Below are 15,392 nucleotides of genomic sequence, written 5' to 3'. Positions count from 1 at the left end.
GTTGCCTTCTGGTGTTCTGGGTAGAAGGGGATCTTAGGGGCTGCTCTCAGCCTGGAGCCCCCACTTTCCCTTGAACAGAGCTGAGCTGTGCCTGTGTTTGGAGCCACACTCGTGGCATACTGAGTGGGGACAAGGCTCCTCCCGTGGCTTCCCCAAGCATCACCGAGCCGGTTTCCACAGACAGGTGAGCTGTGGGCACAGGTATCAGTATGCATTAGGGGGATGCGAGGGGCAGAGACCCTCAGGTCCGGGGGAGGGTCCCCGCGGGGGTGGAGGGGACACGGCAGCCCAGGGGCACTCGGCTTTGGGGAGCCGCCGCTCCTCCTGGCGTTGCACCCTTTCTCCCGGCGGCCTGGCCTTCTCAGGGACCGGTGGCCGGGCAGGGGCGGACCTCACCTTGTCCTGCTCCTGCAGGAGGGCGAGGGGGCACAGGCGCTGGGCTCCAGCGGGGAGAAGGGAGGCCGTTGTGAAGAGCCTGGGGGTCTGCTCACTTGCGTTTGGGCCTGGGGGCGTTCCAGTGAGGGCGACCCTAGCATCACCACCCAGCTTCAGACCCTGTGCCTGTACATATGAAGGCAGACTGCAAGAGTTCCCGATATTTATTCAAATTCCACCCATACAATAAAGAATTCTGACTTTTAAATTTCATTTACATCAGAAGGTTAAAAAAAACAACAAAAAAAGTGACTTACAATGAAGTTTTAAAGTGCCTTTATGAGGAAGAGATCACAGAAATGGGGACAATCCCAGGCTGAGACAGCAGGGCCGGTGTCTGAACAGTCAATATATTAAGTAAATTATGTGACTCATGATTTTCCAAATAACTTACACACTTTCGGAGAAGAGCTGCGGTGCTTGCCGCCATCTGCTACACGGTTCAGAGAGGCCTGACCTGCCCACGGACGGGGGCTCGGGGGGCCGTGAAGCGACACTGCCAGCAGCTTGGAGGCTATAAACACACCGCCCACGCTGGGCGCGTATGTACACACACATAGACATATATACACACATACAAAAATATCCGCCCCAACCAGACACAGAGAAGCACTTCCAAACAACAGCATTTGTTTCTGAAACACACAAAACACATAAAATGGAAGCGTTTTCTTTCCAGCCCTGCCTTAAGTAGAATAAACTACACTCTGCTCCCGAGCTCACGGCGCTGCCACACGGGGCACGGGGCAGGGGCGGCTGCGCTCAGGGCTCCCCTGGGCACCTGGGCCCGTGTCGGCTCAGGGGATACCTGCGGAAGCTGCATCTTTACAGGTAAAAGCAATAAAAATGCCCTAAACCGGTGAACAGTGTTAGAAAATCAGAGTCCCCTCATTCTTCTGTAGAAAAGAAGGCTAATGTCTTAAATTACAGCTTACATTTTCTTTTGAAAATTAACCTACACAGATGAAGGAATTTCCTCGGTCTCTCACCGCCAGTCTGTAGAAACTCTGCCTAATTCTCCCGGGGACCCCTCTCCCCTGCACCTGGGACCAGGTGGCCTCAGAGAGTGCTGTCACGTTCCCCAAGATGTCCTCCAAGTCACCCAGTGCCATGTAAACCCCAGTAACAAAAAATAGTTTTATATCAAATACAGTATCAAATTGTCATTTCATGTAAACACAGTGATTCCTGGTAAAGATCAGAGGCCAAAGTACCACAGAAAAATGGCCATAGGATTAATCCCTGCCTAAAAAAAATGTGTAAAAGACCAACTATCCCCACCCCCATCTCAAGCCGTCGGCCGGGGCCTCGGCCACTTCTCGTGGCCGCAGCTCCATAGGACGCATGCTCCTGCCCTCAGCCCCGGACCGCAGACGTCGGAGACTGGAGGCGGCAGCTGCAGCGGAGGCCGGGGGCGGCCGGGGCCCTTCCACCAGTGGTCGGTCCGTCCCTTCCCAGGGGATCCGGTGCCACGCTCCGCCCTGGGCCCGGGAAGGTGCCCACCCTCGGGGGCTGCGGCAGCGCTGGGTTCCGGGCACGGTTCCGTGGGCAGGTGGCCCCAGCAGAGGCAAGCTCCCAGTGCCGCGGGCAGGGTGGCCGAGGCGCTACCCCTGCAGGTCAGCGAGGGCAGCTGTGCAGCTCTCACTGCAGCTGGACGAGGGGCTCAGCACTGCGGACCCCGCGCTGGACTCTGCAGACAAGCAGGCGAGGGCTGCGGCGTGCCGGACGGGCCCAGACCCCGCAGCCCCACGAGCTACCCTGCCATCACCACAGGCCTCACTGGGTGCTCAGGGGGCTGGGGGGGGCTCACGGGGGGTGGTGGGAGCCCTCACAGGGGGTGGTGGGGGCACTCACACGACTAGGGGGCGCTCATGGGGCTGGGGGCACTCAGGGCTGGGGGCACTCAGGGCTGGGGGCACTCACGGGGGTGGGGGCACTCACGGGGGTGGGGGCACTCAGGGCTGGGGGCACTCAGGGCTGGGGGCATTCAGGGCTGGGGGCACTCACGGGGCTGGGGGCACTCAGGGCTGGGGGCACTCACGGGGCTGGGGGCACTCACGGGGCTGGGGGCACTCAGGGCTGGGGGCACTCACGGGGCTGGGGGCACTCAGGGCTGGGGGCACTCACGGCTGGGGGCACTCATGGGGCTGGGGGCACTCAGGGCTGGGGGCACTCACGGGGCTGGGGGCACTCAGGGCTGGGGGCACTCACGGGGCTGGGGGCACTCACGGGGCTGGGGGCACTCAGGGCTGGGGGCACTCACGGCTGGGGCACTCAGGGCTGGGGGCACTCAGGGCTGGGGGCATTCAGGGCTGGGGGCACTCACGGGGCTGGGGGCACTCAGGGCTGGGGGCACTCACGGGGCTGGGGGCACTCACGGGGCTGGGGGCACTCACGGGGCTGGGGGCACTCAGGGCTGGGGGCACTCACGGCTGGGGGCACTCATGGGGCTGGGGGCACTCAGGGCTGGGGGCACTCACGGGGGTGGTGGGGTGGGGTGCGGGGCTCACCTGGGCTGCTCAGACAGCCCGCGGGGCCACCCTGGCAGAGGAGCGTGGACAGGCTGCGGGCAGGCACCCAGCCCTCAGCGCCGGAGCTCAGGTTCCGCACGCACCTGAAAGGGGCGGGGTGAGGGCGCGGCTGGGTGCGCGGGTGACGGGCACGTGGGGCGGGGGTCTTACCAGAGGCCCTCGTCTCCCTCCTGCACCAGCTCCACCTCGTCCCCGCTTCTCAGGGCCAGCGCGTCGGGGACCCCCTTCTCGTCCAGCCTGGCGACGGTGTACCTCCCGGGGACCTGGGGAGGCATGGCAGGGCACCCCATACACCGTGGCCCTCAGCTGGGGAGGCCTCCTGGGCCAGGAGGACGCTGGGCCTCGCACGCAGACCCCTGAGAGCCCACCCGGCCCCTCTGGGCCCGCACTGCGGCCACACCAGCACCTGGTCACCGCGGGCCCCGCAGGGCCTCTGCGCCTGCTGCCCCCTTCCTGGGTCACACCGGCGCTCACGGAACGAGCTCGGCTTGGGGCTCGTCTTTCACCCACGAGAGGGGCTTCCTGTCCTTTTGTCCCCCATCTGCATTCGGTGCCCGGCGGCCAGCGCCTCACACAGCAGGTGCTCGGCACGTCTGTGGACGGAGCTGCTGAGCAGCGTGGACTTGCGAAGGGAAGGCCGTCCTGCCGGGGCGCGGGGGCTCCAGCCTCACAGGCAGTGAGACGTGACTGGGTGCCGCTGAGCTGTGTAATGGTCGCACCGCCCGGCGTGGGAGCGGGCACAGCCGGGCCAGGGCCCCTTGTCCTCGTGGGGGGCCAACACTGTCCTCCCTGGACACCTGCCCAGGCCCGCTCTGGCCTGGGGCAGCACCTCGCACCCTCCTGCTGCCCGGAGAGCAGGAGGCACCCGCCAGGCCTGCCCTCCAGCTGAGGTTCCCCCGCTGACCCCCCGGGGTCCTGGCCGGCCCCGCTCACCCTCGGGCCTCCTCGGGCAAGGCCGCCGGGCCACCTGAGACGCCCCTGCTTTCCTGCACTACGTGCGTCTGCCCCTCCTTGTCCGCGGTGCTCTGCGTGCTGCAAACAGCCGGTATGAACCAGGGCAGCACTGAGCCTAAGCGGCAGCAAATAACTGCTGCGTGTCCTGACTCTGACGGCTGAATTGCTTCCCTGGGGGTCACGGTAAAGCAGGACTGTTTTGAAGGCAAGTTTGCACCTAAGATGTGCAGTTCTGTTAAATGCTGAGGTGCAGACGCATGCGCAGTGTTAGCAAAGCTCCCCTGAAGGGCAGAGCGGGCATGATGTGAACTAACAGAAGGCAGGCACGCGGCCCGCACCGGGAGCACCCTCCCGCAGCTCGGCCCCAGAGGGTGCAGCGGGGAGCGGGCAGGCCAGGTGAGAGCCAAGGTTACCAGCTTCCCGGGGCCCACTCTGCCCTCCTCCTCCGCGTCCGAGGAGTTGATGGGCTCCTCGGTGCTGGACCAGCCGTCGTTGTCCTCAGGCGTCTCTGACGGGTGGGACGTTTTGCTCCAGCCTAGAGAGGGACAGGCTCTGGTGAGGACCCCCTCAAGGTCTGCCGCCAAGGGAAGGCCCTTTCTGTCAGCACCCTGTGGCGGGGGCGGCCGGGAGGAGGGTTCCTCGCCGGGGCTGGGCTGAGAGCGCTGGGGCTGGGGAGGGAGAGGGGAGTGGCCTGGAGGCCACTGGAAGACCCCTCTGCTGGGCTTTATAAGCCACACGAACCCTCCTCGGTGAGCATCCCTACTGCCCTGTGTCCTCGAGGGCAGCCACCGGGGCACGACCCACGGCCCTGGTGGCTGGGGCCCGTGTGTGGAGCAGGAACTGCGAGTTTTCCACCACAGAGCACCCTCCCACCCGCTTGGGCATGTCTGCAGGCTGCCCAGGCGGGAAGCGCAGGTGGATGCTGGGCTCATTCACCAGAGGCCCTGGCGCTGGGCAGCTGGCCACAAATGTCTGCTCTCCCCACCCAGCACCGACAGAGGGGGGCTCCCGGCCAAACGGAAGCACGGGTCTGACGGGGCACAGTGAGGGCGGAAGACGACGCTGCTCCTGCGCTGAGGGATGGCACCTGGACGCTGACGCCTGTAAACCCGGCCGGGGGCCACAGGGATGGGCGGCACTGCCCTTTGGTTACGCCCGGCTACCCGAGGCCTCTGAGTGACCCTCTGTACCGGGCGAGGTGGTCCCCGTGTCAGCACTGGCGGGAGTAAGGGGACAATGCTGAGCCCACAGCCATGTGAGGGTTGGGGGCTTGGAGGAGATCGGACCAAGGTGACCTGTTGTTCCTATAAAACAGCCACTGGCATTGATACAGGAAAGAGGGGGCTGATGAAGCTCCAGGAAGCAGACACTTGGCGATGGCAAGAGTGGAAGCCAAGAAAACCTCACTGTGCCCTGCTGTGGACTGAAGTGACTCACCACAGGGGAGGAGGGGGAAGGGAAGAAGGGGGGAGAGGAAGGAGGGGGGAGGGGGAAAGGGGGAAGGGAGGGGAGGGAGGGAGGGGGAGGGGGAAAGGGGGAGGGAGGGGAGGGAGGGGGAGGGGGAAAGGGGGGAGGGAGGGGAGGGGGAAAGGGGAGAGGGAGGGGGAGGGGAGGGGGAAGGGAGGGAGGGGGAGGGGAAGGAGAGGGGGGAGGGGAGGGGAAGAAGGGGGGAGGGAAAGGATGGGGGAGGGGAGGGGGACGGGAGGAAGGCGAGCAGGGAGGAGGGGAAGGAGAGGGGGGAGGGGAGGGGAAGAAGGGGAGGGGGAGGAAGGGGAGGGGAAAGAGAGAGGGAGGGGTGAGGGGTAAGAAGGGAGGGAGGGGTGGGGTAAGAAGGGAGGGAGGGGTGAGGGGTAAGAAGGGATGGAGAGGGAGAGGGGAAGAAGGGGAGGGGGAGGAGGGGGGCGGGGAAGGGGAGGGGGAGGAGGGAGAAAGGAGGGAGGGGTGAGGGGTAAGAAGGGGAGGAGCTTCTCAAGGGGCGGGCTTGCTCAAGGCTCTACCGCCCCTCTGTGGACCGAGGAGGGGAGGAGAGGAGGAGGGGAGGAGGGGAGGAGGGGAGGAGGGGAGGAGGGGGAGCGGGGGGAAGGGGAGGGGGAGGGGAGGGGAAGAAGGGGAGGAGGAGAAGGGGAGGGGGGAAGAGGAGGGGAAGGAGGGAGAGGGGAAGAGAGGAGGGGGAGGGGAGGGGAAGAGGGGAGCGGGGGAAGGGGAGGAGGGGAGGGGGAGGGGGAAGGGAGAAGGGGAGGAGAGGCGGGGGAGGGGGCTGGCAGCACCGGGCTTGCTCAAGGCTCTGCCACCCCTCTGTGGACCGAGGTCGCCTCGGTCTCTCGCAGGAGCCGAGCGGGAGGTGGCCCCTCTCCGCAGTGCCCAGGGCTCCGCAGGGCTGAGGCCCAGGGGTGGCCTCTGGCTCTCCTGCCCAGGTCGCGGGAGGGCGTGGCCTGGGTCCCCGGGGCACAGACTGTCCTGTGAGGCTGGGGTGGGCCTGCCAGCCAAGTGGTCTGAGCACGGGGTTGGGTCCAGCTGTTTGCTGTTTGGGAAACGCAGGACAAATCACACAGTGAAATCCTCTCTGGGAACCTCAGACTCTCAACCTGGGCCGGGGGTCTTGGGGTCTCCTGGGCCACAGGGGCGAGAGGGGCCAAGGCCTGAGTTTCAATGCGGAGCAGACCCCATGCATCTACAGAGCTGGAGCTGCCCAGGAGACTCGCGGGTGAGAGGGCTCCGCCGGCTGCCGTCCCCAGAAGCGTGGGGACAAACGGCCAGACAGGACGGGCCTGGGGCGGGGAGCCCTGCAGCCTCACGGCCGCTGCGGAAACAGCCCTGCCCGTCCCCGGCACCACCGGGCGGTCGGTGGGCAGCTCTGCGGAGCTGAGCACACCCAGCCTGAGGCCCTGGACCCAGAAGCGAGAGACGGCACCAGGGCAGCTGTGGCTGAGGCGTCAGGTTTTGAACAAAACACTGACTCTGTCCCTGGCTGGGAGGGACCTACTTTTCCGGGTGGCTCAGATGACAGGTGAGGGCGAGACAGGGTCCCTAATCGGACGGGGAGGCGGGCGTCAGGCCCCGTCCGGAAGGTGAGCCACTCTACCTCGTAACCCAAAAGGCGTGGGGTCGCTCTTTACTTGCTGTCGCTTAGCTTTTTTGTCGGGACTGGTGGGAGAAGCTGCAGAGGGGCAAGAGGCAGAGACAGAACAGGAGAGCGTGAGGCACCGCGCCGCACGTGGGCGGGAACACGGAGCGTGCGCTGCAATGAGACCCGCGGCCAGAGCTGCCTTCCGTGGACTCCGAGCCAAGCTAGCAGGCGGAGGGCCCAAGGGTGCAGGGGTCCCCCTGGGAGGGTGGGAAGGGCTGCAGATGATGCGGCGTTGGCGGTGTGGCTTTAGGAAGCAGCCGGGTCTGTGTCTTGCACCCCGCGGGCAGCACCCACAGTGCACGTGCTCTGCAAACCCGGCGAACGTGAGGACCAGGCTGTGTCCATCTTTTCGTCTGTTTGTTTGAGGCCAATTTAAAATGATTTTGTATATTGAAAAAAAAAGCTCCAATTTTTTGGGCCTGTGAAAAGACCTCTAGTCTTTTAGTGTCTGGCGGGGAGCCCTCTAACGACCCGCCTGCAGCTTCTGGGCGTGTTTCTCCCGTATAACCACTGCCCAGGGGCCCTGGTGGGCTTTGAGACCTCCCTCAGGAGACTCTGAGCCTGCCTGTGCGTTCAAACCGCCCAGAGGAAAGTGAAGCCTCGAAATCTGGCAGGCAGAGCGATGCTCCCGGGGGCCTGACAGGGAACGGTGGGAGAGGGCAGGCTCGTGGGAGGAGCTGGGCCAGAAGGCAAAGGACACTCGGGCCCCCAGGACGGGCCTCCATCAGAAGCGCTCGCCTCCTCCTTCCCGAAGTAAAGGTCCCGAAAAGAGCTCTGGCCGCACGGATGACAGACACACCAGCATCAGGGACAGAGAGCGACAGGGTGGAAGATGCTCCCCTGTGATGAAGGAGGCAGACGCCCTCCCGAGACGGTCCACACGGATGAACATGGCACCGCAGGTGATGACAGACAACCAGGGCGCGAGCTGCCTGGAAGCCATGGGTTGGCGAGCGCCTTTACCTTTCTGGGCTTTGAGGGCAGCAAAGCTCTGCAGAGTGAAGCGCTTTTTGGAAAGGGCAGAGCTTTCTGAGGTAGAGCTAGTGACCGCGTCATCTGCGGGGAGAGAGGGCGGTGCAGGGGCGCTGGGCGGTCACACCCAGGTCCCCTCCCAGGCCCCACGCTCGCCACGGACCTGCCTGGGGCCACGGGGGTTGCATATGACATGCCTGCTGAGGGTACCCACACCACTCCCGGCGCTCCGGGCTCACCCAGCACCCACCTTCGCCCTTCTCAGGGGGCCCGGTGCTCCCGGCTCGGCCCAGCACCCAGCTTTGCCCTTCTTAGGGGGCCCGGAACTCGGTGCCCAGCCCAGCACCCACCTTCGCCCTTCTCGAGGGGCCCGGAACTTAGGGCCCAGCCCAGCACCCACCTTGGCCCTTCTTGGGGGGCCTGGGGCTCTGGGCTCGCCCAGCACCCACCTTCACTCTTCTTGGGGGGCCCGGAACTCGGTGCCCAGCCCAGCACCCAGCTTTGCCCTTCTCGGGGGGCCCGGAACTCGGTGCCCAGCCCAGCACCCACCTTTGCCCTTCTCGGGGGCCCTCGGCAGTGGCGTTGGCCCTCCATATCCCTCCAGGCTCAGCGGGTCTGTTTTTCTTTCTTCTAACTTTTTGATGTTTCTCGTGTTCCCTTTCGAGGGACTAGTGACGTCAGACGCGTGGAAAAAGGGAGACAGCATTGCTGTCAGCGTTCACAGGCCCCCAAGGAAGCGGAGGGGACGACCCTGAGTGCCTCCCCAGCCCGTGGGCGACGTGTCTCCCGCGGGGCCTCTCCCGCGGCGGGGCCGTGGCCACGCGCCTCCAGGCTCTGGGTGCAGCCAAGGGGGACACCCGCCTCCACAGCTGCTGAGGAAGAGGCAGTTTTGTTGTTTGTTTCTCGCACAGGGTGTCCTTTCTCCTTTAAAGCTATCGCTCCGTGGTTTACTCATTCAGACTGGCTCTTATTCCACAATCAGACGTGGCTTACGTAAAAAATATTAAAAAAACTGGACGGATAAAGTAACGGAGAAAAAATGAGGGCAGAAAAGGCGTAACGAAGCCAGTGTGAAATGCGCCCCCGCGCCCCCGCAAGCCGTGGGCCCTGCAGCTCTAGCCAGCATGCTCCTAGGAGCCGACCACCCGGGGCGCTGCCATCTGACACGCAGGTGCGGGGCTGCTCTCGGGACAGCCGCCCCCCCCCGCGCTGATCGTGATGGGATTTCCGCCCCCTCCCCAGGGGAAAACAGGGGCACTGGGACTGGGCTCTGCCTGAGGCGGGGGCCAGAGACACAGGCCTTGACGCTGACCTGCCGGGACCGACCAGCAGCGTGTGCGCCCGGGACACACCCCCGGGCCCTGGGCAGGGGACTCGGTGACCGGGAGACACGGTGCCGCGGGTTGGCTGGCTCCCCGGGAACCCCCCACGCGGCGGGGCCTCACCTGGTGCCGGCCGGCGCGGGCAGGGGCAGGCTCTGTGACTGCTCAAGGGCGCGGTGCTGGCTGGCCTCTGTGGGGACAGGGGCCCGGCGCAGTCAGGACCCGGGGCCGTGCGCCCTCCCCTTCAGGAGGGCCAAGGGTCGGGGCTGCTCCAAGGGACCAAACGCGCCCTGAGGGCCGCCCAGGGGACGGGCCCTCACCTCTGCATGCCTGCAGCTGGCTGGTCAGCACCTTCCGGATCTCGCTCACCCAGGCGGCCTTGATTTCAGGAGTGGGTGCCTGCGCTCCAGAGCAGACCAGGGGTGAGTGTGTGCCCACGAGCGCCGGGGTGTCCCTCTGCGGGTGCCCGGGACACATGGGAACCAGGGTGACAGTGCTGCACTGGGGGTGCAGGAAGGACCCGCCTCGGGCGAGAGGACACTGATCGATGGGCCCGCACCCTGAGCTCTCTGACTCTGACTCAGCGGGAACCCTCGGGCGAGGGTGCGCTGACCGCCGGGCGCTGAGGGCCGTGCGGGCGGGCGCTGGGCTCTGAGGACCCTGGGCTCGTGCAAAGCTGGGCACTAGCTGAGGCCACTCCCGCCACAGCTCTGCGGGCCCTCGGCTGGCTGAGCTGGCTGGTGTACCGTGAGCTGTGACCAGTGCAGGTCGCTGGGGCCTCCTCGCTGCCCTGGGGCCACATCTCCCAAGGTCGCCAGGGCCCAGACCACCAAGGGCATCAGAACTGTGGCGGGCAACGCGGCAAGGAGCCTCCCGGGCTGAGCCGCCCTCTCGGGGTCTCTGCCAGACGCGTGGATGCCCCGACACCTCCACCACCTCCCGCCACCATGGCAAGGTGAGGACACGCTTCCCGTACGAGAGCCAGGCACGGGTGTGACAGCGTGCATGCGTGACACGGGCTGCCCACACCACCCTGGAGTCCAGGCACGCAGGAGCAGGGCCGGGACTGTGACCTGCTGTCCTAGCAGGGCCTCCAGAGCCCCTCTGCCCTGCAGGTTCCCTGCTCCCCGTCAGGGCTCGGCTCCATCATTGACAGCCCAGGGCAGCCCCACATGAACGGAGCTGGGAGGTGGGGGGATGCCTCTGGGAGATAAAACCTCAGAGGGTCCTAGACAGCGGCCCTCGGTTGAAGCCGCTCACTGGCACCTGCACGGGCTGGGCAGACCCTGGGGCCTACCTGGATGATGTACACCTCCTCCCTGGCGTTGTACCAGATCTCGAACTTCTTCGCATCCCCTTTCACGTTCTCCGTGATGCCGACGGCTGTCATCTGTGAGGGCAGAGCGGGCAGGTGGGCCTCTGGTGGGGCGCCCTCCCCGGAAGGCGGGTGCCTGGCCCGGGGCACTCACGTTCAGGGACTGCTTATAGCTGTAGGAGGGCGCCTTCTCGTAGCCCTCGCCATTCTCCTCCCGCCGCTTGCAGAAGAGCACAGCCTTCTCGTGCAGGAACAGGTGGCGCTGCATGGGCTTGAAGCGGGCCAGGTCCTTCACCTTGGTGTGGCCTCTCTTGTGGTCGGTCCACACGCTGAAGGAGCCCTGCATGAGCAGCCTCCCCAGGTCGCTCAGGTTCCCCTGGGAGGGGGTGGAAGGAGGCATAGTTAACGCCCAGGGTGGGCCTGGGGCCTCGGACGCGCGGCCGAGCAGAAGCCCGTCTGGGGGCTGGGCTGCGGTCCGTGAGGCCCAACCGCCAACGCTCGGGAGAGTCAAGTGTAGTGGGAAGGTCAGGGGTAGCAGGGGGTCGGCAGCCATGAACAGCAGATGTTTGGGGCAGGGAACTGCTCTGTGGGACGCTATCATGGTGGATGCTGGTCACCCCCTTGTGCAAACCCACAGCGTGACCCCGACGTGCGCTGTGGACTCTGGGTGAAGAGTCAGTGGAGGCCCGTTGGCTGAGACGGACGCCTGACTCGGATGGGAGGTGGGGCTGTGGGGGCTGATGTGCACCTGGGGGGTGGGGGCGTGGGAGGGCCTGTATGCTCCCTTCCATTTCGCTGTGAACCCAGAACTGCTCCAAAAAGAAAGTCTATTAAAGGGAAAAGCAAAGAGAGGACGAGTGCTGAACGGATTTACAAAGAGGAGAGGAACCAGGGCGTGGCCTCAGTGTGAGTGCACAGGAGGGGGAGGGGGGATCTCGCTGTCAGGCACTGCCTCCGCGAGAAGGGGAGGACCAGGAGGGGGTGGTTCCGGAGCCCTGTCCTCGCTGAGACGCACCCTGGGGTGGGAACGGCCTGGGCTTCTACCTACCTGCAGGGCGGCCGTGCAACCCGGGGTTTGACGGGATTCTGGGTGACGTGTGTGCAAGGCACCCCCTACCCGTGATGGGCCTCCTCAGGCCCTGCCCCAGGCTGGCAGGACCAGTGGAGCCTCACCTCATAGCCAGTGATGGCGATCAGGTGCATGGAGTCGTTCACGGCCTTGAGGATGCCCAGGATGGAGCTCAGGGCCTCCTGCAGGTCCTCAGCACCCTCGCAGCTCTTGCTGTATTTCAGCATCTCCTGGGGGGGATGCGGGGAGGGGGTCACTGCCTGACCGGACACTGAGCCCCACCCCTCCCGGGAGAGCGGCTGGGACGCCCTGGGACACGGGTGTGGCTCCTCTGCAGTCGTCACTGGTGGGGCAAGACCGCGTGTGCCCAGGGGCACTCACCCTCCACCTAGGTGCAGGGTTAGGGGGATGGTCAGCCTGCCTGAGCGGTGGCCCAGCACCCCCGTGGCCCGGCACCCCACCCTGCGTGGCCTAGCTGAACCCGCCGCAGCTCACGTCTCCGACAGCCCCTCCTTCCAGGTCTGACCCCCGAACAAACGAGCATCTGTCACAGCTCTTCATGCCCTCTCTCAGACCTTGGGGATCTGCTCTGCTGGACCCCAAGGACAGCAGGACACAGGCAGCCTCGCGTGTGCTCTGGGGGCAGGGTCTGCCTGCCTGTGTCCCCGCCCCCGGCCCCTGGTGACAGGCAGCGCACGGGAGGCCCTCACAAAGGCGTGTGGGGAGCCCAGGCCCCACAGAAGGCCTGGGAGGAAGGTGTCCAGAGACCACAGAGCTCAGGGATGGGCTGGGGCGACTACCACTGTGTGGTATGCAGCTGGGAGGGCAGCCAGACCAGAGCCAGGCTCCAGGGAGGGGGCATCGGGCCAGGTGGGGTGGGGGGCTCCCATGGCTGGGAGAGCAGCCAGACCAGAGCCAGGCTCCGGAGAGGGGGCATCGGGCCAGGTGGAGGGACTCCCGGGGATGCCCGGCCTCTCACCTTGAGCAGCAGCTGGTACTTGGTGATCCTCTGGACCGGCTTCAGCAGGTAGGAGTCCAGGCTCAGCTTGTGGTCCAGCTTCTTCTGGCACTCCTGCACCCACCACAACCCCCTTAGACGGCTGTCACCCTCCCTCCGAGAGTCAGTGAGTGGAGGAACGTCCCCACCACAACCCTCTTAGACAGCTGTCACCCTCCCCCGAGCGTCAGCCCATGGAGGACCACCCGCACGGGCCCGGGACACACCTGGAAGAAGGGGCAGTCGGAGCACTGTCTCCACAGGCTCTCAGAGCGCGGCTTGTTCTGACAGTACTTCTCGTAGATCTGGAACTCCTCCATCTGCCAGGGAGGGGGCCGCGTCACGGGGGTCTTGGCACCCGGGACGGGCAGAGCTCAACGCCCAGTCACGGCCCTCCAGGCAGGGATGCCCAGCTCCCTGGGCCCGGCGTCTCCCTGAGTCCGGGCCCCACCTCCGTTTCAGACGCCACAGCTATGGCTGGGCAGCCAGGCAACAGCCGCCCAGAAGCTATGTCTCAGGGCTACCCTAGTCCTGGCGCCTCTCTTAGACACATTCGCCCATGTGGCTGGCTTTGGCTTCAGGTAACAGACAAACAGACACAGGACCGGCACAGACTTTGTGAAGGACTCTGCTGCACGTGCGTGGGGGTCGGGACGGCCGGCGGGCTGACGCAACGGTAACTGCTGCTCCCACTGAGGTCTGGATTCCATAGGTCGGGGGTGCAGTCTGAGCACCTGCACTGCCCCTGGGTCCCCAGGAGGTGCCGACGCTGGTGACACCCCCCACCCCAGATCTCAGCGCCGGGAGGCGCGCCAGACCTCCTCTGCCCCCGGCACCAGCTCCTGCCAGGGCGTCTCAGCCTTTGGCTGATGTTTGTGTGCTGCTGGGTCAGGGTCACCAGGGACGGCATCCTGCACCCCATCCTCCTGCTCCCAGAGCCTGTCCACGACCCCCAGACCAGTGATGGTCCCGCGTCTGTGACTGATACCTCAGAGCACGCGTGACTGCCCAGGGTCAGCTGGTGTGAGGGACCAGCAGGGAACTGACGCCGGCAAGGACAGTCAGCACGGCACACTCACGATCAGAACTCGGATGCCCTGCGATCCTGGCGGCTCTCAAAGCCGATGTCCTAGGTTTCTTTCTTTTTTGAGCTAATTACTGGGCTTTAAGTAAACTGTGGCTTCTGGCCCTAACAAAAAGCATCACGGCGTCTCAGCCAAACTGGAAACATCCATCCTTGTAATCTCGGTTGGTCAGATGGAGACTGTGACAGACTTAAAGCCACTGTGGCTTTAAGGAGCCACTTCAGGTGTAAGGGCTGCGGGAGGACACATCTGCGAGGCACGCACCCGCTCCAGAAAGCATCTGCCGACCAGCTCCGGGCAGTCTGTGTAGCTCTCCAGCTCCCTCAGGAAGATCCTAGACGAGAAGGCTTGTGACAGGCCACGGAACAGCCAGGATACAACGGCAGCGTCACCAAATATCAGGTCATCTTCCAGACACCCATCCCGACTCGGGATGCGCCGTCGGACTTTGGGGCCTGCAGCCCGCGCCTGTCCCTCCCAGGGCCCCAACTGTGCCGAACGCTCAGGGACATGCAGCCGCGGCCGCGTGGGGACGCCTTGTTTCTGGAGAACACAGACACAGACCAAGGGGCTGCAGCAGCAGACGGGGCCTCTGGAGGCCCAGCAGCCCGAGTGCTCGGGGGGCTTTCTGCAGATTCAAGGGTCCTGCCCTCAGGACCCTCCACCTTGCGGTGCTGACCCTGAGCCTGGGGCTGAGGTTTCTGACTCCCACCCATCTATCGGGTAAATCCTGGCACCGAGGGCAGCTGAGAGCCAGGACCGAGGATGTGGAGGGACCAGAGGGCCCAGGCCACCTGCTCACCCTAACTTTCTTTATAAGCTGCGGGTGACGGAGGCTACAGACAGGGGCAAAAGCATGTGGTCAGACAGAAGTCCCAGGGCCCTTGGCGTCCAGGGAGATGGCGCTAGATCCCACGGCCACGGGCCTGTCCGCGGGCAAGCTGGAGGGACCCGTGCACAGCAGCCTTCCTCAGGACCACAGGCTTCTGCCCCCATCTAGTCCCTCTGCATCCGCTACTCCTCTTCCCACAAGCCCCTGAGACCGCTGAGGGTGAGTGGCCCAAGAAGGACTGCCCTCGTCTCCCCGAAGCCACACAGAGGCCACTGGCACTTCCAAGAGGGGGGATGGGCAGGAAGGAGTGTGCGCTGTGGCCATCCCTTACGAGAACGGGCTTGGCCCTGTGTGTGCGGCCCCTTTGTAACTCCCTGCCGCTCGGGGTCTGCCCTGGGCCCGTCCCACCAGAGCCTGCTGCCCGTCGCTTATCCCCCTTGACGGGAGAAAAGGCTCTCCCCCAGCAAAGCTCTGGCAGACGAGGCCTCCAGCGACCTGAGGGAAGGCCCGACCTGTTATGAAAATGGTAAATTTCTTCCATGTTTCCAAACAGGACATCCTTCTTGTTCTGGAGGCCAGTCGAGATGAGATGAGTCATTAAAGGGTTGTCCATCTCCGCAGCGTAGCCCTGCGGAGGAGGGAGCAGTCAGCGCGGGAGGCGGGCTCCACGAGGCCACCAGGTGGGGAAGTGATGCTGTCTCAGGTTTAGGGATCAAGTCTACTGGAATTCATTCCAGACGGACAAGCACAGAA

The 15,392-nt window shown here is 65.0% G+C and overlaps 1 protein-coding gene across 11 annotated transcripts in view; it reads right to left on the bottom strand.

The window, feature by feature from the left end:
* Window positions 1-581: 581 nt before the first annotated feature.
* The window catches only part of MCF2L (MCF.2 cell line derived transforming sequence like), a 104,283-nt gene continuing 89,472 nt past the window's right edge, over window positions 582-15,392 (bottom strand). For 5 of the 11 annotated variants that reach the window (XM_081551511.1, XM_081551517.1, XM_081551513.1 and 2 more), the window contains 14 exons: window positions 15,152-15,267; window positions 14,072-14,141; window positions 12,950-13,042; window positions 12,705-12,797; window positions 11,830-11,955; window positions 10,811-11,032; window positions 10,639-10,731; window positions 9,662-9,740; window positions 9,465-9,531; window positions 8,569-8,687; window positions 4,334-4,455; window positions 3,117-3,229; window positions 2,946-3,049; window positions 582-2,125 (listed from right to left, as the gene is read on the bottom strand). In XM_081551511.1, coding sequence (XP_081407637.1) covers window positions 2,040-2,125; window positions 2,946-3,049; window positions 3,117-3,229; window positions 4,334-4,455; window positions 8,569-8,687; window positions 9,465-9,531; window positions 9,662-9,740; window positions 10,639-10,731; window positions 10,811-11,032; window positions 11,830-11,955; window positions 12,705-12,797; window positions 12,950-13,042; window positions 14,072-14,141; window positions 15,152-15,267 — 1,503 coding nt within the window. In that variant the 3' untranslated portion in view covers window positions 582-2,039. Of the gene's footprint in view, window positions 2,126-2,945; window positions 3,050-3,116; window positions 3,230-4,333; window positions 4,456-7,002; window positions 7,078-8,010; window positions 8,104-8,568; window positions 8,688-9,464; window positions 9,532-9,661; window positions 9,741-10,638; window positions 10,732-10,810; window positions 11,033-11,829; window positions 11,956-12,704; window positions 12,798-12,949; window positions 13,043-14,071; window positions 14,142-15,151; window positions 15,268-15,392 lie in introns of all 11 variants that reach the window. The other 6 variants (XM_081551507.1, XM_081551509.1, XM_081551508.1 and 3 more) reach the window with 2 other exon arrangements.

This window comes from Giraffa tippelskirchi, chromosome 12 (assembly GCF_054371585.1).
Source record: "Giraffa tippelskirchi isolate mGirTip1 chromosome 12, T2T-mGirTip1v1.2.pri, whole genome shotgun sequence".
NCBI lineage: Eukaryota > Metazoa > Chordata > Mammalia > Artiodactyla > Giraffidae > Giraffa > Giraffa tippelskirchi.
Note: the sequence above shows the minus strand (reverse complement) of the source record. Positions and strands in the feature narration are given on the sequence as shown.